The 21,946-nt window shown below is 39.8% G+C and overlaps 1 protein-coding gene across 2 annotated transcripts in view; it reads left to right on the top strand.

The window, feature by feature from the left end:
- LOC149302759 (AT-rich interactive domain-containing protein 2-like) overlaps nucleotides 1-21,946 on the top strand; it is a 34,920-nt gene that overhangs the window by 5,063 nt on the left and 7,911 nt on the right. The window contains exons 4-14 of one of the 2 annotated variants that reach the window (XM_089482105.1): nucleotides 10,243-10,376; nucleotides 11,107-11,325; nucleotides 14,197-14,264; nucleotides 16,199-16,265; nucleotides 17,948-18,198; nucleotides 18,875-18,971; nucleotides 19,060-19,269; nucleotides 19,678-19,845; nucleotides 20,096-20,174; nucleotides 20,793-20,927; nucleotides 21,706-21,878. In XM_089482105.1, coding sequence (XP_089338231.1) covers nucleotides 10,243-10,376; nucleotides 11,107-11,325; nucleotides 14,197-14,264; nucleotides 16,199-16,265; nucleotides 17,948-18,198; nucleotides 18,875-18,971; nucleotides 19,060-19,269; nucleotides 19,678-19,845; nucleotides 20,096-20,174; nucleotides 20,793-20,927; nucleotides 21,706-21,878 — 1,601 coding nt within the window. Of the gene's footprint in view, nucleotides 1-10,242; nucleotides 10,377-11,106; nucleotides 11,326-14,196; nucleotides 14,265-16,198; nucleotides 16,266-17,947; nucleotides 18,199-18,874; nucleotides 18,972-19,059; nucleotides 19,270-19,677; nucleotides 19,846-20,095; nucleotides 20,175-20,792; nucleotides 20,928-21,705; nucleotides 21,930-21,946 lie in introns of both variants that reach the window. The other variant, XM_089482106.1, reaches the window with a different exon arrangement.

Raw genomic sequence — 21,946 nt, 5'->3', positions numbered from 1 at the left:
CTTAAGTTGAGAGGGAGATGCTGGGTGAATAAGTAAGTGGCATTACTTGGTGGAACCTAGCTTGATTGACCCTGAAGAGAGTGCTTTGGGCATGATTGCCCTTTAGAAATGTAATAAGGAATATTCAAGAAGATCTTTTCTAAATTCATCAGACTAATACATACATACAGTTGGTGCTGCATGGCAGACACTCACAAAAGAGCAAAATCTTTTTAGTATCAAAGGATATATTTTATCTACCAAGAACGCATAATGAACCTTTTTCGTTGTAATCTTAAAATATTATTGCAGTTATTCTGTTTTTAGATCGGGTATATACTAAATGTTATATCCTGTCCACTCTTTGTACAGCGCCGCAGAGTCTGATGGCGCTATATAAAACAATAAATAATACCCTATGAAAGCCTTCTGCACTCAATTTACGCAAGTGTGTAAATAGGTCTGGTAAATCAGTTACTCTTCTGCCAGTTATGATGGCGAGATTCTGATTCTCACCGAGTATTCATTTCCTCGTGTGCTTGGAGATCCTCTGCTGTACAAAATAATAAAATCACTAAGCTGTGCACCCATTTCTTAGCAGTGAGTTAAGCAAGCAACGAATTGCACACTTGGTTATTAATGTCTTAGTAGTTTTATTTAAATTCTGCTACCTATTCCTGGAAATGTGCATTGTGAATGCATGTACTTTACCTTGAATACTGGTCAATAAGTATTAGAAGCGAGTGCAACGCTGTAATAATTTCATGCAAATACAATAGTATTGCGGATTGTGTGTTTCCAAGGACTTGGACGAGTTTCACCGAGTGTTGGTAAAATGTGCACCCCTGGGTGTGCACCTGAGTGTTGCTCCTAAATCTGTTAAGTTTGTTAGCGGCCTTGTTGCTGCATGGAAATTGCACATTAACAAGATAAAGTATATTTGTCATTTAAAAAACATAGAGGTAGAGAATTTGATTTTGTAATAGCCAATTACTTTTCCCATTTATAGATCAGAAAACTCTACCTGATATCTGTATGTCTTCAGGACTCCTATATAGCAACTACCATAAACATTGAGCTCCTTGCTGACGTTCACATTTCACCCCAGTAGAAATATGTATTCCTGTGGATTTGCTGGTGATTCGGCTAGGAAAGTGTATCGATAAGTTATCCTGCGTAGGGCATACCACACACACACACGTTTGAAGGTTATCCGTATATGTTCTTAGTCTAGTTGGAGTTCTTGCTATAATGTAATGTTTCTTACTCAAAATCTGTTCTGTTTTACTGGAAATTAAAAGCATTTGATTTGTAGCTGTATATGCTACACAATAATTCACGTTTTCTTCGACATGTGGAAGACTTCCCTTGAAACAGTTTTTCAAGGATTTGTGACTGTTATTTCAGCATTAATCAAGAGCCATGCAAACATTGTCCCTGATTAACAGTTTACTCCCTAGTTAGTGTTTCTGGCAAGCATGGAAATATAGTTTTCAAAATGGGATTTATAGACCCCAAAGTCTCGGGCATTTAGGTTTTCAAGTATAGCAATAAGCACATGTAGACGGTAACAAACCTAGTGCATCAGACGCCCAGGGCTGATCATTTTTAGCACCCCTGTATGAAAAAAATTATTTGAACAACTTAGTGTAGTGTGACGTGGCTCCCCCAACGTTAGAAGCCTTGCAGTATAGAATCTTCTAGGCGGCATTTGTTTTAATCCATCATGACCAGGCATAGGCACGGACATGGTCCGTGGCAATCTTTTTTAAATTACTGGATTCATTGAAGGACACTATCAATCTTTCAATTTAAAACAGTACTGAATAACTCCTCCAGATTTAAAATAGGTTAAAATGAATCATTCTATTCCCTTTAGGGCGAAAACAAAAGTGGTAATGGATAGACCGCCAAGCATACACTCTTGCCCATACACATGCTCACACACACATTCATGCTTGCCCATACATACAAACACCCTAGCATACACTTGCCCTATCATACACACTTTCCTATCTCTCTTCTTTCTCCTTCTTTCTCTTCTTTCTCCTTCTCTCTCTTTCTCTGTCTCTTTATCTCCACTTTCTTTTTCTTTCAACTCTGGTGGTCCTGTGGCAGGAGTGAGACGTCTGCTCATACAGGCCTCTGTTTCAGTGCTCCCCCCCCCCCCCCGTGCAGCTTCAGCAGAGAGTGTCTAGATATCACATCATATCCTGGTGCTCAGCTTCAATAGGTGGCGCACACAGAGAGCACTGACACAGGTCTCTAGTAACAAACCTTGCACTCTCTCAATTTTGAGCCATGTAGAACGAGATCCATGATCTCCCCAACTGTCTCTGCTCCTCCAGTGGCTGATAGTTCTGTCCACCGCTGGTGTCAACTGTCCGGATGATGGACACCTTGTCGACCCTGGTTGTGACTGCGCCTCCATGGCGGCAGGCACCTGGAGTGGACAAACTGAGGATTTGAGGAAAATACACATGCTAAATGCATTGTGTGTATGAAATCTGATATTCAGCAGTGAGGAACCACAGCTGAATGTTAGTGGATGGAATATAGTGGTATGACATGAGATTGGATTAATGTGATAGTCCATTTGGTTCCGATGTGTCACTTGTTTAATGGGTTTAAACTGGTATAATTGCGTGTTTACAACAGTAGGCCTTTATTTGTGTCCAGAAAATTTGGGTAGCATGACAAATGTTCTATTTTTTTTATTTATTTTTATATTTAAGTCCTATTCAGCAACTTTAAACTGAAAGCTATGTGTTTAAACACAAAATGAAAGAATAGAATAGCTGATTGGCCTCTGAAGTGCTGCCAGTGGATATGCGAAGATTTGGAGTCTTAAACTTGGTACTTCCAGACACTGTATAATGATTTCCAACTATATGCCTTGGCTCAGGTAACTGCTCTTTCATGGCCAGGCAACCAGCAAGTTTTTGTTTTGATTATAGATTAGTTTGGCAAGCTAGCTAATCGTATGAAGTCATATCATTGTGCTCAAAACGTACTCAACAACCCGTTCAACTAGAAGTTTTGTTTTCTGTCTTTGGTCTTCTCCAATTGAAGGCAGCATTAAATCTGGATTAAAGGGACATCTATAGTTTCTACAATCTGATGTTTAATTGGCGATCCATAATTCAAAATAATTTGTCGTTTAACCTGCATTTTTCTTAAGAGGAAAATGTGCATTTTATTTGTAACATCCCGAATAACCTCCTAAAGTGTCATCAAATTAAAGGAATAGGCATTTTCTAGAACAATTCACCTAGACATATTCTGCTGGCATGGAGGGGAGGGGAACCAATATTTTTTTTTTTTTTTTTTAAAACATGCCTAAATATAAACCTCCCAAATAAAGGTGGAAACGGTAAAAGAAAAGTTCACTTTGTGAATAACAGAATAGTTGAGGCGTTAAGTGGCTGGATAAAATCCAGGTAGTCACCACTGTTTTATATTGGTATTACATTATACCTTGCTGCCAAACTCTACGTAGTTGGATTAATGACTGCTTTCGTGTGCTACACAATTTATAGAGTCAGCGTAAGCATTCAACTAGCCAAATCTTTGCTGATGGTATATACAGTACTTCAGATTATGGATTCTAGTTGGATATTTCAACAGCATACAACCGGCTTGGTTGATGAAGCCACCCATTCAGTCAGCTGTAAGTCTTGTGGTTTCTTTATGTTGTGTATTATGCACGTATTGTGCATACAATAATATTTGCGTGAGCTGTTTATACATAGCAGAGAAGTAAATGTCTCTGGGTCTTTTGGTGCCCCTCTGTCTCCTTGTTATCAGAAAGATGCATGGACTCTGCCAAAGGACTGACATCGCTCCTGATCCTTTACCAGCCAGGTGTATAATTTTGCACCTACGTTACACCTTTGTCTCTCTCCAGTGAAGTCACTTGAATTCAGGGGAAGGGATGGTCCCCCCCCCCCCCCCCCCGAGTGTATCACCTTCCAGATTTACTGCTTTCTTTAAATGTTTTTTTCTAAACATGCCTCCTTTATCCTGACCTGCACTTCTGTTGTGCAGTATATGTTGGATAAGAAGCTCCTTCGTGGAGCACACATTGTGCTTTGTAGTGACCGCAATCATTTTGTCTTAGAACCTGTACATGATATATGTGTGTTAAACCCACTATGAAAGTTGTCTGTTGTATTTCTCCAAAGTAAAGTGATATGTAATACGTTCAAACAACCAACCTGCAGCAGTTATGCATTGAAGCAGGGAATCGTGCCAATGTTTTCCAGTATTGTCAGTTTGCTGTTGTAGCTATTCATAATATAGTTAAAAAGGAAGGCAGGTCCAGCACACTATTGTAAGGTAATTTTATTCAAAACATTATACAAAATATATAGTGTGTATATATATGTATGTGTATGTGTATGTATATATATATATATATATATATATATATATATATATATATATATACACACACACAAATTAGTTTTAAAAGGCTTTCTACCCAAAGCTGCTTTTACCCAAATCTTCACAAAATTAAGGTGTTTTCCCCTTTATTGCTCAAACTTGTTTTTATTTACTTATTAAGTTGATTTATCATGAGTTGAGGTATGTGCTATCCCACCCCCACCCCACCCCCCTTTCTCGCCATTAACACTATAAAATGAATTCATGTAGCAAACTATTTTTTCATATTTAATAAAAGATATGATTGAGAAAAATATTTTTGTTTTCTTTTTATTTGCCAACCTGCCCCCAGGCTTGCCACTCTGCCCCCACAAATGCCTTATGCCCCCTATATGCCACTCTGCCTCCCTAGTATACCGTTTACCCTCCTATATGCCACTCTGCCCCATGATATGCCTTTTAACCCCCTATATGCCACTCTGCCTCCAGAAATGCCTAATACCTCTGTATGCCACTGTGGCATATAGGGGGTTAAAAGGCATATCATGGGACAGAGTGGCAATCCCACGGGATTACGCAATGATGCTTTGTCACCCCGCTAGACCCCGCCTCCTCTATAAAATTAAAGAGGTAAGTCTACCAGATCCGCCGATGACTTTGGGATGGCACAGTGCCACCGGGGTCCCATGGGCAGGCCGCTCTTGCTTCTGGAGGGCCGTCTGTCACAGAAGGATCAATGATTTCCTCAACCGGCTCTGCTTCCCTGGCAGTTGGTCAGCTATCCCGGCGCACGTAGACAATCTCCGCTGCTGCCGGCACTTTCGCCGGTGCTCGTGATAGAAGCCCCAGTGGGAAGTGCCAGCAGCAGCTGAGGTTACCAGACAGGAGGATCCAGGTCCCCTGCAGCGCTGCGGGGGATCTGGATCTGCATTTGCTCTGAAAGAAACCTTGTCTTATAATTGAGAAAATACGATATATGTACATAATAAAGTTTTTCTTTTATCTAGAGATTCTACATTTTCTGCCAAACCAGACCTCAGTTACATCTTATAAGGTGATATTTGGGTGTATATATTAAATCAAAAGCTGCAGGATATTTAAAAGCAGTTTGTTTGCCACATTGCAGCTGGTCTGGGTGGGTTTGTGTGGCATATATAAGAACACAGCTGTACCTGAGAAGCGAGGGATTTCTAAGACGGGAAACATATTTATATGTTAGTCTTGCCACAAATCTTGGCCTCCCTAAGGTGCTGTGGACTATACAGGACTGTATAGTCTCCAAATCCGTTACCCAGATGGACGCATTTAAAAACCACTTGCAACAATGTATGTTACTAAAAGTTGTGACAATGAAAGGCTTCCTTTGCTGTCAGATTATTTTTTGGTGATTAGATTTGTTGGCACCCCAGTGTGCTCAGAAGTTGTTGATGGGCATGTGTTTATAGAGGTATACTCTGCTACCTGCTGCCCCGTATTACTGGCTGTCTTTGGGTAAGTTTGCAGAATAAGTTATATTTTGTTTCATTGATCTTTCGCCCGGCCCGTCGTTTGAACTTTAGGACCTTGTCCATGGAACCTTTATCCTGCAAATACCAACAGATTACATGAGAATTTTAGGCGTCCACTTACTAAAATCAGAGCATTAAAATGTTTTTTTCTTCATAGGCACTATTTATCCATAAATTATCAGGTTTTTTTTTTGTTTTGGTTTTTTACGTTTTACTATAAATATAAGAATGTGTTTGTGAACTAAATGGCAGAGACAGATGTTATTGTAAAACAAAGACCTGGCACGGGTTGCTGAAATCGCTCTAGTCTTGTAACAGATACATGAAGCTCAGCCCTGACCTGGAATAAATTGCTGTCTTTGTGCAAATAAAGTATTTTAAATGTTGCTAGAATTTTGCTGCCCCCCCCCAATATAAATCACCAGATACGTTTTAATAGTGTATAAATATGTATATATTACACTCTCTTTTTAGAAAGTGAAAAGTTCCCTTTTTCACTTGTGGGGCACCTCCCGTTCCTTTGTTTTCTGTTTTGTGTGTTTCATGTTTCTTTCTTTATTTTGCCCCGTGGTTTTGTTCCCTCTGCTGGACTTAACTGATACCATCCAGCATCTGCAGTCTGGCAGCCCCTGCACAGCGTGCATAAAAACACAGGATTTCCTGCTTTCTAACCGTATCTTTCCACAGTCAAGCATCACACGCCACTGCTGCAACTACTGCCACTACTGCAGATATAACACACATAAAATATATATACACAACAACACATGACCTATTACATCGTGTCCCGATTTATTGTACAAAATACGTTAACTTTATACTGAAGTGTGAAAGCTCTCCAAGGTTGTGTGTCCAGTTGTACTCTCTGGTTTCTGTCGCAGAAATTCTAAACTCCTAAATTAGCTTGTGTTCAAATAAATATGACAATTTTTATGTATCAAAGCCTACTTGTTTAGAAACTCACAATAACATCCTACTTATGGTCTCTGGGTTACACCTAATATAGTATATTCTTGCTTGGTGCATCATTATCTGTGAACAAAGCTTAAAGGAGACTGATGTCATTATAGCATTCAATACTTTTTCTCTGACAAAACAAACGAGTCCCCAAGTAACAGAAATATCAAGAAGTTATATACTGTTTGTTTGAATTCTATGATAAATACGTTGGCAGCAAAATTCCAGCATTATGAGGTTTATTGAAGAACGAGTTGCTGGGAGAGGAAATATTTTATCTTCCTAAATCATCTGTGTTACACAAGGCCGCTTTGGCACTTTTTACTTGGGAAATTTAAGCTTTAGCCCTTCACAAGTCATGGTTAATGATGTACGTAAAAATCTTCCTTTTACCACCACTGTTTAGAGAATAAAGCCCAATAAGTGCATAGAGGGTTTTGGTACTTTCTATTTCTTGAAATAGATATTTAATAAACATATATAATATAATAAAATACTTCTAAATATATTTTTGCGTCTTTGGTGTCAGGTCTATCGCATTTGGGCTTCAATTACGTTTATGTCTGGATGTTTTGTTTTTTTAGTGAGTGATTTTTCTTGCGGACAAAAGCAACATTGAATGAGAGTTAGCAGCTATTTGGCTGCATTCTTATTTATTCTGTAGCGTTAACAAACACATAATTTCTGGGTGGCTGAGTCATCAGTGAGTGAATGACGGTCTCGTCTGATTATTGGTGCCTAGTGTCTCAAGGGAAGTATTAATCAGACATAATCCTACGAAATCTTGACTGATGTAACTAGTGATTGCAACCGAACTTGGTTCTGCTCTGTTGCTATTTGGGAACATAATTGAGGAATCTCTAGCGGTTCCTTTCCAAAAAGTAACTTGGCAGCAGACAGTGGCGTCGCTACAGGGGGGCAATTGCCCCCCCTAGGTTAATCCTTGTCCCCCCTGTTGCCCCCTGCCGAATTTGGAATAAAATTTAAATCCCGTCGGCGCCCCCCATTCTCCTCCACGAGGCCTCTACCTCCGTCGCGGTGCCGGCATTTCATGCTGAGCGCCGAAATATGACGTCATATTTTGGCGCTCAGCAGTGAAGCAGCGGCCACCGCAGCAGACAAGGAAGACTGAAGCCTCGTGCTCCCGTCACTGGACCTAAAGGTGAGAGAACTACAAAGGGGGAGGGTAGATAGTGAGTAGGGAGGGGGGTTAGAAAGTGATAAGGGAGGGAGAGGGGTAGAAAGTGATAAGGGAGGGAGAGGGGTAGAAAGTAATAAGGCAGGGGCGTCCAACATGCGGGCCAAATGCGGCCCGTGAGACCTCGATGTGCGGCCCACGTAAGATCGCCAGCCAGGGCAACCGATCTTATGCGGTCCGCACCTCGAGCATGTACTGGCTAACTTGGCATGATAGGAGTGCGATTGCTAACAGCAATCACAGTCCCATCATGCCTAGGTTCCAGCACTTACGCATCCAACCAGTAAATGCTGGAACCTAGGCATGATGGGACTGTGATTGCTGTTAGCAATCACACTCCTATCATGCCAAGTCAGCCAGTACATGCTGAAACCTAGCTAGCTGCCCCCCTTGTGTATTGATGCTGCCAGCAGTATGGGGTCTACACATCACTTACAACCACCCTGTGTGACTTGGCATGATAGGAGTGTGATTGCTAACAGCAAGCACAGTCCCATCATGCCTAGGTACCAGCATTTACTGGTTGCCTGGGTATGATAGGAGTGTGATTGCTGTGTGGGCAGTGTGGACGCCAGGGCTGGCTTTGGGGTGTGCAACCTGTGATCTATGCCTGTAATTTAGGGGGTTTTAAATATACCTTTTAATGACGTGTTTTTATGTGAATTCAAATTGATCTATACCTGCAAAGCTGGGTTTTTGCGTTATTCAGTAGATCCATATCTATATGTTTCCATACATTATTTATGTATACCTGCAAATACAGTGTTTGTATGTCTTATTCAGTTGATTAATACCTGCAATGCGGTTTCCATGTATTTATTTGATCTATACCTGCAGTGCTACATTTCATATACTATTGTATACCTGCAAATACAGGATTTGTATGTCTGATTCTGTTTATTTGATATATACCTTCAGTGCTGAGATCACAAGTGAATTTCAGTTGATCTATACATGCAAAGCTTGGTTTGTGTGTTAATGTGTTGATCTATACCTGCTATCGGCAACTGGGGCTAATAATATATATGGGCAGCAGGGGCATCAATACACAAGGGGCAAAAACACTAAGGGGGGTATAAACGACAATGCAGTGTGAAAAATCCATCCTGATGTAGACGTCTGGGACGTAGATTGTGTCCTGCTGTTTGTGTGGTTTTGGTTATCAGTGTAGCAGAGCCTGTCCTCGGGTGTGTGTGTATAGGTGTTGGTGTGGCAGAGCCTGTCCTGGTGTGTGTCTGGGTGTCAGTGTGTCAGAGCCTGTCCTGGTGTGTATTTGGGTGTTGGTGTGGCAGAGCCTGTCCTAGGGTGTGTGTTTGGGTGTCAGTGTGTCAGAGCCTGTCCTGGTGTGTGTGTGTTTGGATGTGGGTGTGGCAGAGCCTGTCCTGATGTGTGACTTCAGGGGACAAAACGTTCAAGGCCCTGAAATCATTTAGTGGAAAAGTTATTTATTGTGTTATAATATTTATTTCAAGGATTAGTCGCACTCAACTGTGGCTTCAGGCTTCCCATGTTGATTGATCAAGTATTATTTTAGCCCAATAACAAAAGTATAATTCCATAGCACATTACTTTTGGAAATTATGAATGCCCCCCAGTTTGACTGTGGTATCTTGTGTGCCCCCCCCCCCCCTATATATTATTGCCACTGGCAGCAGATGACCTCTTTCATAGGAGATATGCATGACATAGATGAATTCTTTACTTATCGTTCACTTGCATATCACAGCTTTAACACTACCAAAACAGACATATACTACAGCAAGTAATTCCTTGTAATAAAATAGCTGTCTTCATGTTTACCTTGGTAGGATAGTTATACTCTACAATCTTAAGTGTATTTTCCAATTTATAATGGAATGGAATGGAATTTGAATGCGTGCGTGATATACACATATTATATAGTATTACCCTAACCAACCCTTAATACACTTTGTTGTTTTTAATGCAAGATTTCAAAATATGTATAGGTAATTTTTAAAAGCACACAATTTGACTTTTGTGGAGGAAAACCAGCCTATGTAAATAGTATTTACTATGTAAGATGAAAACTCATTCATTATGGAGCTAAAAATGGTTTGGTAACTTTCAAACACATGATGGTTTGTAGATTCCATCCCAACTATAGCCTGTATTATGTTCCTAAAAAAAAAAAAGTATGAAAACTCATTTTTGAACAATTCAGTAAATTTGTGGGTTTTTTTTGTCTGTATCTAGTTATTTGGAGAAATATGAGAAAGTGCATCATTTTGGGGAGGATGATGACGAAGTCCAACCTGGAAACCCCAAACCACAGCAACCAGCGGGTGCAATACCATGTTCCTACAACTATCAGCAGCACATTGTACCAGGTAACTACAGAGCTATGCAGTGGCCCGTCAGACTCGATGCTGCCAGCTGTTTGTATAAAAATGTTCCTTGCATCACGGCTACCAATCAAATAGTTGTCAGAAGGAACACCAGATTCTCAGTGGAAATTTTGGCCCAGAAATGTTTTTTTTAATGGTTTTTTGTAGAACGAACTACATTGTATCGTTCTACATGCACTGACTTGAAACAACCACACAGAATGACGGGTCAAGACTTTTGTTTTGTCACAAGGGATACATTTCTTGACCTACAGCAGGACAAAGTGAAATGTGTATTTAAATGCAGCATGTGGTACTCCACACAAGCCATTTGTAACTAACCACCAACCAGACTCTGTGATAGTTCAATCTTTAGCTGGGGAAATAGACCTGGAGTGACATCTGAGGTTACAGATGCTAGTTTTTTTTTCTTGTTCTTGCTTGGGTATGGGGAAAGCAAGGGTTACATTTAGGGGTAATCTATTTTAGTGGGCATATATTAGGTATTCGGAAATGGACAGTGCAGATTCTGGTTAATTTGGACTATTTCTGTCCACACTGTTCAATGTAGTCACATATATGCTTCTACTGCTGCTTGTTTTAATATTTTATTTGCCAAAAGAAAATGTGTACAGAGCTGTTTGACCCTGACTGCACTCACATGTAAAATTTGGTGACAATTGTGATCATTTGAGTCTTTTTTTTTTTTTTTTTTTCTTTTGTTCAATTACAGATTATCTACGACAAAGTTACGGGCTTACTATGGACTTCAACACACCAAATGATTACAACAAACTAGTGCTCTCGCTTTTATCTGGACTCCCGAATGAAGTGGACTTTGCAATTAATGTGTGCACACTTCTGTCCAATGAAAGCAAGCATGTAATGCAGCTTGAGAAGGACCCCAAGATAATCACTTTGCTGCTGGCTAATGCTGGGGTGTTTGATGACAGTGAGTATAATTTTTATATATTTTTTTATTAAACATAGAATTAGCATTACTGCTTCTGTGTAACCGTCACCTAAACTATGGTTTAAAGTCTATTTTGTGGCAGCTGGTATGTGTGTCATTAAAATGATAGTAGGTGTCCCACTCACTTTCAGACAACCCCCTCTGCTAGCCACACCTCCTTCCGGCTGCAGCGTAAGTTGTGTACCCGAATCGCGTAGACATATTTTCACACTGCCCCGGCTGCACACCGGGCACTCAGAAGCACCGGTAAGTGTGTGTGTGTGTGGGGGGGAGACAGGAGGATCCAGGCCCCTGCAGCTGCGGAGGATCTGGATCTTAGTCGTCTCATAGTGAGACCTGTTTGAGGTCTGATTATAAGATGACCCTGATTATAAGACGAAGGGGTATTTTTCAGAGCATTTGCTCTGAAAAAAAACCTCGTCTTATAATCGAGCAAATACGGTATATATATTGTGGTAAAGTGTATGGGAGAGTGGTGGATGGGATATATATCTCACCTGGTTTCCTCAGCCAGGCACGGTAGCAAACCCAGGAGCCCTCAGGTGAGGCTTCCTAAGCTCATTACTGGGGAGGAAGCCTTAAAAGAGAGGGCTGTTAGGTTTGAAGGGGAGAGGAGAAACTGAGTGAAGGAGCAGCTACAGCCAGCGCTGCAGTCCACCAGGTATGAAGCTTTACCTATGGAAAACCTGTTACTTTGCTTTGTGCCAGACCTTAGGCTTGTAGAGAGGTATCTGGATGTTTAGTTAGAGCCGGACAGGCTTAGAGTTTGTTTTGTTTACAAGGTGCTCTGTGCCTACAGCATCCAAATAAACACGCTTTACGTTTGAAACCTGTGTGAATACTGTCATTGCCGCCCCATGCGTGAGCTGTTCCCTACAATATATATATATATTATATATACATATATGCGCTACGTGTGCCAGTGCCTGCCTGCTCAGGCCCGGTCCCCTCTTACTGCTAGTCATTCACTGTCCTTACTCTTAAGGAACCTTTTTTATATAGCTTCAAGGGGGGTCTGCCTAGGCCAAGTGCCTTACTACTATTATTGCTACTGCTGCTGCTCCTCTTTCACCTTCCTTACTCTAACGTATCAATTCTTATTATTTTTCTAATATGGGGAGGAGTCGGTTTTGTGGCTGGATGTGTCTGTCTGCTGGGACCTGCCCTGTTCCCTTTACCTCAATGCCTTTCCTTGCTCTGGGGAATCGATTATCTTTTTAATTATTTGGGGGGGGGGTAGACTTTTATACCTGGCCTGTCCTGCCCCTGTGACTCAATGCCCTTTTTGCTCAGGGGAATGAATTCTTAATTTTTCTAATATGTGGAGAGGGATTGGTCTAGTGGCTGGATGTGTCTATCTGCCAGTGCCTGGTCTGTGCCCTGCCCTATTGCCTCAATGCCCTTCCTTACCTGGGGGATCAATTTGTTTTCTGTTTATTTTTTGTAATATGGAGGGGGGTTTTCCTTGGGGCTCTATGTGACTGCCTGCCAGTGCTTGGCCTGTCCTGCTGTGTGCCCTGCCCTGTGCTTCAGTTCCCTTTGTTACTCTGGTGGATCAGTTCTTTTTTTAATATGGGGGGATTCCATAGGTCTGCCAGTGCCTTCTCTGTGCCCTGTTCTGCCTCGGCTAATTCCACTAAATTTCCTCCCTTACACTTAAGTGTCCGATGTGGCTGGATATGTGCCAGTGTCTACCTACTTCCAGTGCCCTGCTACTACAGCAGCTGCTGCCATATCCCCTTCTATCAATGCATGGAGAAATTGAGTCCTGTAACATGCTGCTGGATGTGTGTATCAGAAGGTGTCAGAAGCTGCTCCCTCCGAGTGTCTCTTCTCTTGCTCTGCCCAGGAACACAGCGGAGTCACGGGATTTTACGTCGCTTCCCGTGACGCCGCTGGGTTCCTGGGCAGAACAAGAGAAGAGACTGTGTGGGAGCAACACAAAGGCAGCCTTGTGGGACTGGGCTGGAAATCTGCAGTTCAGGTAAGGAGGTAGGCGGGATTGACCACATATGTGGCTGGAGCGGGCAGGATTGACCACATATGAGGCGGGAGCTAAAACATATGTGGCGGGATTTAAAACATATGTGGCGGAAGCGGGCGGGATTGAAAACATATGTGGCGGGATTGAAAACATATGTGGCGGGAGCAGGCGGGATTGAAAACATGTGGCGGGAGCGGGCGGGATTGAAAACATATGTGGCGGGATTGAAAACATATGTGCCGGGAGCGGGCGGGATTGAAAAAATATGTGCCGGGATTGGGCAAGATTAGGCACACATTGCGTGAGCGGACAAAAAATCAGCGGCAGTATTATTAAAAAAGCAGTCCCCCGCAGGGCTCTACCCTGAACTTTGTGCAAGAGGAATGGCTGGGAAACAACATTTGTTGCCCAATAACAAATGTGGCAAGAAACTAAACGAAAATGTCATGTGCACCTTCTAATATCTGCCTGTAAATGTCAAGGACCGGTGAACATCCTTGGCATAGAGATGCTTCTGAAATTGAGACGTAAATATATTTTGAGGTTTTTTGGTTTTTTTGGAGTTGTCGCATACAAAAGTCTGAGGTTTGATTACTTTTGCTTTCTGCCTAAAGGACCTGTGGGCAAAAAAATGTCTTTGCTCATCCTGCCTTCACGTCTGTATGAAATATAGCAAATCGTTTCAGAATTCTCGCACACGGTTTTGTTCGTTATACCAATGTTACTCAATATTTTTATTTCTTTGAAGCTGTGTTTTTTTTTTGGTTTTTACATAGAATATAAAAAAAGCTAATAATGTTAATTGTAATTCTTTGTACCACTGAATGCTTCTAAAAAAACCTTTTTTTTTTACTTTTTTTTTTTAGCTCTAGGATCTTTTTCTGCTGTATTTGGTGATGAGTGGAAGGAGAAAACAGATAGAGATTTCATACAGGTAATTTTTTTAATTATTTTTCCCCAAAATAATGCCATTGGAGTGTGAACACAGAATTAGAATACGCATTGTCTGTCATAATGATTATATAGTAATCCTTTTAAAACAGACCTCTGGAAGTTTTCCAAGTTGTTTACAAACATATTGTATATTGAAACTGTGCTGCTGCTTAATACATCAGAGCTGATGGATACAATCAATCCTCTTTAACTCCCGCTTAACAGCACAGATGAATTTTGAATCCATATGTATATGCTTAATTTGGCAATTCCTGTGGCGCCCATTTATTACAAGTAACTGCCGCTTTATTTAGATTTAAATGATTTATGAGTCATCTCCTTTTGGATGCTTGAAATACTTTATAGCTTTTACAAATATAATTTTACTGCAGGTAGAAACCGCTGGCCAGTACTTGGCTAGTGTTTTTTTTTTTTTTTTAATTTTACATTTGCTTTCTTAGCCCATGATCTTGATGCTTGCATTCACCCAAAACCACAGCGTTAATCCAATTTAAGCTTATTCTCTCTCATTATGTATATTTCCCACAGTTTTTATTCTCTCATCTATGTGGCACGGATTAGTTTTAATACTTTACAGTGTTCTGCTGTTAATGTTCTCACCTCATTCCAAATTACAATTAACATTGTACCTTTTGTTGTTTACTTGAAAGCATTAGAGAAGGATTGGCCAGTAAATGTAGAAAAAAAGGAAAAGTCTATGCGTGCTTATTTACAATGAATTGAATCAAGTGTTGCCATATTCTATAACTCAGGACAAGCGATAGAGAAGAAAAATATATGTACATTATTTTTCATAAATATAACATACAAGCACATTAATAAAAGGTTATTGATTATAATTATATCAACTTCAAATTTACTTTCTGCTTTAAAATAAATACCTTTTGAATTTTATTGGACTGTTAACGACAAAGCAACATTCTTGGAATAGTGCATTCCTGTTACGGTTCTAGGACAGTTTCTGTATTCAGCATGAAGCTCCTATATTTAAAGCTCCCACTAGTGGCTCCAAGGGGGTAACTGCTAGCCACCGACACCTTCCGAAAACCGAAACGCATTAAACAGCGTTTAGTGCTCATTGCTTCAAATATGAATCGGCACAGGATGGGCCTATGGACCTTGCAACCTTCATGCGTTCCTGTGATGCCTGATCTTGTGTGCTAAAGCTATTTAAGGAGACAAGTGGAGTTTGAATGATACCTTTATTGGCTGAGTAAATATAGACTGCAAGCTTTCAAGACCTCTCAGGTCCCTTCATCAGGCATGTTATATAACGATGTGAAAGACCTCTCTTTAAGTATCAGTCAAATAACATGGTTAAGAATGGGAAGCAGATAACATCAAAAAGTCTAAGGCAAGGTTCTTTGATCAGTCAATAGTGTTAAAATCAGAGGTGTCAGGAGGTAATCACAACTCTAATGGGGCCAGGTTGTGTGCATGTCTGGTTTGTTAATCTACAAAGTCATAATGGGATACAAATTCCCTATCTCGGTTGAGGCCAGCATTTAAAGAGTTAAATTTAAGTATTAATTTAACCTCCCATATTTTTCTCTCCCTCTGAGTTTTGAACAGTCCCGTTAATACAGCCAGTCTGATACAGTCACTGATGCTATGTCTATTTTGTAAAAAATGTTCTCCCACCGGTGTCTCTGCTCTCTTGTTGTTGATGTTGAATCTGTGTGAATTATTTTATACAATGGCTGGCCTGTTTCACCCACGTAGAGGGCTGTTGGACACGCATAATAAGGTAAACCACATTAGACGATTTGCAGGAGAAGGCACCATTGATCTTATTTAAAAAAGTAGCCTGTTTGGGTACTTTTCTACAGGCACCTCTGTGGTCAGGGGACCAGCGTCCCGCAGAAACATCACCACATTTTGCCGCTGTATACAAATAGATTTTTTTTCTTCCAGTTTTGGAAGGATATCGTGGATGACAGTGAAATACGTGACCTCATATACGACAAAAGTAGATCTCAAGGTAAGTTCTCTTTAGTATTCCCACTGATATTGTATTATCTTTACTGGGGTCTCTTAAAGGACACAGTACTATTGCCCTTTTTATTGTCAGTGCCCCACAGAATACTTCATCTTTACCTTTAGTTATTGCAGTACGAGATGGGGGAGGGGTGTAATATACACACATACACACTACCGTCCAAAGGTTTGGGGTCACTTAGAAACGTAACTGTTTTTGAAAGAAAAGTAATTTTGTCTGTTAAATAACGTGAAATGGAAGAATTACGACTCAGACATTGTTAATGTTATAAATGATGGAAACAGCAGATTTTAATAGAATATCTTTGTAGCCGTATAGAGGCCATTTATCAGCAACCATCACTCCTGTGTTCCAATGGCACGTTGTGTTCGCTAATCCAGGTTTAAGCTTAAAAGGCTAATTGATCATTAAAAAAACATTTTGCAATTGTTACACAGCTAGAAATGTCCTTGTTTTCCATGAAAATAACTGTGACCCCAGACATTTGAGCAATATTGTGTATGTATGTATATGTGTGATTTTTATTTTATATATATATATATATATATATATATATATATATATATATATATATATATATATATGTGTGTGTGTGTGTGCTCCACAAATCCTCACCACCCCCACGGGGAAGGTGTTAGGGTGCCAGGTTCACGATGGCAGAAGTGGTGTGGGAGATCTCCACAAGGGGATAGGTGGTTCTGTGTATATTGTAGTGTCAGTCCGTGTGTGTGTATGTTGTCGTGTCAGTCCGTGTGTGTGTGTATATTGTAGTGTCAGTCTGTGTGTGTAAATGTGTAGTGCTGGAGCCAGTCTGAGTGTGTGTGTGTGTACGGTATAGTGCTGGAGTCTGTATGTGTATAGTGTAGTGTTAGTCAATATGTGTGTATGTATAGTGCTGGAGTCTGAGTGTGTGTACTATATTTTCAGTCTGTGTGTGTGAATGTATGTGTATACTATAGTGTTAGTTGATGTGTGTTTGTATATATGTAGTGCTGGAGTCAGTCTGAGTGTATGCGTGTATTCTGCACGGTCAGCGTGTGTATGTGTGAATATATAAGTGCCACAGTCCGCATGTCTACTGTATTGTAGCCAAAACTGCAACCAAACATATACCAAAAGTGAACGTGTGCAAAGATTGTGTGTGTATATCAAAAATCCTTCCTTGGTAAACCGCCGACCCCCACTGAAGCACTTCTCCCAAATGCCAAAACCGAAAGGGGATAGCGCAGGAACGCACCCGATATATGAGAGGATAAAACTCTACCCTGGATAGAGTTTTTCCTTTAATAAATACTTAAGTAAAAAACACAAAAATATCACATGCTAAAGTATACACTTACAGGAGCCACACTGATAAAAGTGTATAGCGTAGAGAGGATATTGAATTGATTTGTTTGTATTGGACATCTGGATTTATCTTGCCTGCATTTTATTGATATGAAGCATTTGACTTTTTTTACTGAGGTGTCCTAAAACCACAAACAGATTAATGTTTCTCTGTGTTGGCCCTCATGGTCTATCCAATGTATTAGACTCAAAAGGCTTTTACATTTTCGTGTATACAGTATAGTTCTTTATTTATCTAATCTAATTATTCTGTTGATCCCCGTGTTGCTTGCAGAATGCTAAAATCTCCTAATGCTTAATGTTTCTTCCGTCTTCAGAAGGTACATCGCAAGAGTCCTTATGGGACTCCCTTTTTCACCCTCCAAGGAAACTGGGCATTAATGACATTGAAGGCCAACGTGTTCTCCAAATAGCTGTCATTTTACGGAATCTTTCCTTTGAAGAAAGCAATGTGAAGCTTTTGGCAGCTAATCGTACCTGTCTCCGATTCCTATTACTATCGGCTCACAGTCATTTTATTTCCCTACGGCAATTGGGACTTGATACATTGGGAAATATTGCTGCAGAGGTATGAGAGCAACTTGATGAATTAAACCTAAATCCTATTTTCTTGTTTAGTTTATTCATTTCTCGAGTGTTTTTGTAGTGCAAGCAATACGAATTTCCCGATAAGGAATAACAAAACCTGTCCACTGAAAAGAATATGCATGCGATTGCTGAAAGTAATGCAACGGAGCACTAGGCTACTTGGTGGCGGTGGATGTTTGTACCAGCCGAACATGTCTGAAGTTATGGGAATTAATACGCTTACCGTATACATTAATTAATCATATACTGCATGACAAATCACAATTGATATGCATTTTACAATTTATGATTAATGTATCAGCAGGATAGTTGTGTCTATCATGGGAACATCAATCCATCTATTATTATTATTAATAATTATTTAAATGAGACGTTTCATTTTTTAACTCCGGCAACCAAGAAATTCCTCCACTGATCTGCACGCCATAAAATGCATTGGGTTCCATGCAAAATCTAGTTAGACTGAACTTCTCCTTTATTGGTTGCAACGTGGCCGTTGGTGCTAAGATCAGACCTGGCAGACGCCTATCTGGACAAAGTTGTGCATTATTTAAGAACATTACAAAGTTCACTACTTTAGGGTCCTAATTTTCTTTAATGTATTTAGACAGTATATATGTTTATGCTAACTGATTGCTTTGTGCTTCCAATTGCAGCTTCAGTTAGATCCTGTCGACTTCAAAACCACTCACCTTATGTTCCATACTATTACTAAATGCCTAATGTCAAGGGATAGGTTCTTAAAAATGAGGGGTAAGCGTTGTATTTTTTTTTTCTCATTATTTCATCACCCCTTAATCTTTTTGTGTCCTAAAACTGATTATTTCATTCTTCATCGCAGGCATGGAGATTTTAGGAAACCTGTGTAAAGCTGATGACAATGGGGTTCTTATTTGTGAGTACGTGGATCAAGATAGCTACAAGGAAATAATCTGTCACCTGACTTTACCGGATGTGCTTCTTGTAATCGCTACACTTGAGGTGCTGTATATGCTCACTGAGCTGGGAGAAGTGGCCTGTGTGAAAATCGCAAATGTAGAGAGGAGTATAGGTGAGTGCGTCATTGTTACTTAATAAACCGGGTGGTGTTTAATACATTTAGGATGTTTAATTACCTTTTAAATTACTTAAACTGCACTTATCTGCTATCCTATCTCTGGTGTTACCTACACAAAAAACTTTAGAAATGAAAAGTACTCATTTTGATCCACCTTTGATATTCATGCATCCATACACATGCCGTATATATGCAGAACCAAAAGTACGGCCAAGAGGGCTTTTTTTCATTTGAAATAACTTCAATATTGTGTCGGGAAAAAACAAGATGATTGCACATGACTCCAAATGTTTGTACTTGACACTTTTGTAAATACAGGACTATGTGACTCCATATTGATGATTCTACAGCTAACAGCCTATGATTCTAACCTGCTCTTTATTGTATGGCTTTGTCATTTAGATACCCTTGTATATCTGATATCTATGGACATTAATATGTTTGGAGCTGATGCGTTAACAGCAGTGAAGCTTATTGAACATCAAAGCTCAAACCACCAAGTTGTTTCTGAAATCCGGCCTCAAACAGTGGAACACGTTCCAGCGCCAGTTAATGCAAGTCCTGCTCCCGGTAAGCGAGATCAACAAACTTCATTAGCTGTTCATACTTTAATATTATCACTTCACGTTTCTGGTACCAGTTTATAGCAACATGGAACTGCTTTCACCATATTTCTTAAACTACACGGTATGACCTAAAGTGAACGCGTTCTTTAGATTTTTTTTAACCTTTTCAATTGGCAAGAATCTTGTACGTATGTAGGAGTAGAAGTGTTGCTTATGTATAAAATTATCTAAAAACCTCATTTGATATCCCTTAGCTTCACGTCCGGTTCCGGCACACACTGTTCCGCCACCTGGAATTGTAGAGATAGACAGTGAAAAGTTTGGTTGTCAGTGGTAAGTAAAACTTTTACAATTTGTGGAAATTAACATGAATTGGTGATTTTCTTTTAATGTGCATTGAATGTTTTTTTGTGTGTTCGACAACTGTTTTAACCCTTTTGTGCCTTCACATTCTTGTTTCCTTTGCCATTTATACCCATGATCTATCTATCTTTCCTTCAGTTAGTTTGTGGGAGTATTAACCATTTGAGGTGTCACATGACCAGCTAAATTATCCACCACTGATCTATGCTGTTACTTTATACTACTTTTTAACTTCACACTTTGCTATGTATATTTTATATGGCTCCTCGCGTATAGAAGAGTAATGCAATAACCCTTCCTAATACATTGTGTTATGCTCTGTTTGAGCACGGCAGTGTCATGTGATCAAAAAAAAATTCAACTAATGATTTTCAACTCCAGGAAAATGCATGTTGGCTGTTCTTTGGGCATTATATCATAAATGGCCTTTTTGAACATCAGTCTTGTAAAACCTGTTTTTGGTGTTTGATTAGGGCAGTTCACTTTCCAAATTGTATATCAAGCATTTTGTCCCATTTGTAAGTGGAATGTAATAACCCTACTTAGCCTGCTCTTAAACCATGCTTTCCTTTATATACTACCTTACAGGTTAAATGCATATTTTGAGGTGAGTCCTGATTGCTCTGTCTCCCGGTCAGAAATGTATTCGGAATACCTCTCTACTTGCAGCAAGTTAGCAAGAGGCGGAATCCTAACTTCCTCTGGATTTTACAAATGTCTTAGGTATGATTTCTGCCTTGGTTTCTTTTTTTATTTTATTATTTATTTGTATTTTTCAAAATATTGCAAAGCAAACAAAAAGTAAGAACAATGGATTGTATGAAAAAAATCAAAAGGGCACAAATATGAGCGATCAGGAAGGTCCAAAAATTGAACCAGTTTACCGTTATGAAACCGCTGTAGGCATCTGTGAATACTGATATCTATTAAAGCTTTAAATTCGGCTAACTGTAGACCCAGGATGGGATGTACTGTTTCCCAATCCGCATACATTTATGTACCAACTTGTCCCAAGTTGTAGAGTGGAGAATGCTAGGGCATGTAGGTTTTATCAGCGGGCTGTAAACTTTCGGGGTCCATATGTAAAATCTGAGAGGGTTGGTTGGGAGTAATCTGTGTTCCAAGTCCACCCATCTTTTTATTCCATCGGTAACATGCCACTGTTGTAATAGGAGTAATTGAGCGGCAATATGATAGAGGAGGAGGTTGAGTAAACCCAAACCCCAGAAATAGTCTTATTTGATCAGAGGAATGGGTAATGCCTTAGTTTATTAAAAAACAATATTTGTTAGTCAGGGAAGACCGTGTTGTAATGGCATATTGTTTTTTATTATAGTATATATAGTTTTGTGCGCAAGAGATTATATAAACTTTTTTTTTTGTATTTTTTATTATATTATGATTTACTTGAGTTCATTTTTTAATTTAATGTAGCTTTTTATGCATACTTCCATATTGATATTATAATGTGTGGCTTTGTTTTGTAAATTCTTTTTTGTAGGTCTGTTTTTCCAAACCACTCGATAAAGAGAGTAGAGGATCCAAATAATAATGGTCAAGCTCATATCCACGTGGCTGGAGTCAAAAGGAGGGCATTACCACTTCCTATTCAAATGTACTATCAGCAGCAGCCAGCTTCAGGCGTCACAGATGCTGCTCTGTCAAATTCTGCAGGTCTTTATAAACTTTTTTTCTACAATATTGTTCTTAATATTAGTAGTCTTAGTGGTACCTATGCATTA

Source organism: Sceloporus occidentalis, unplaced genomic scaffold (assembly GCF_023333645.1).
Source record: "Sceloporus occidentalis isolate IW3139 unplaced genomic scaffold, rSceOcc1.0.p SCAF_17, whole genome shotgun sequence".
In the NCBI taxonomy this organism is placed as follows: Eukaryota; Metazoa; Chordata; class Lepidosauria; order Squamata; family Phrynosomatidae; genus Sceloporus; species Sceloporus occidentalis.
The sequence above is the reverse complement of the archived record's forward strand: the minus strand, read 5'-3'. Positions and strand labels throughout refer to the sequence as shown.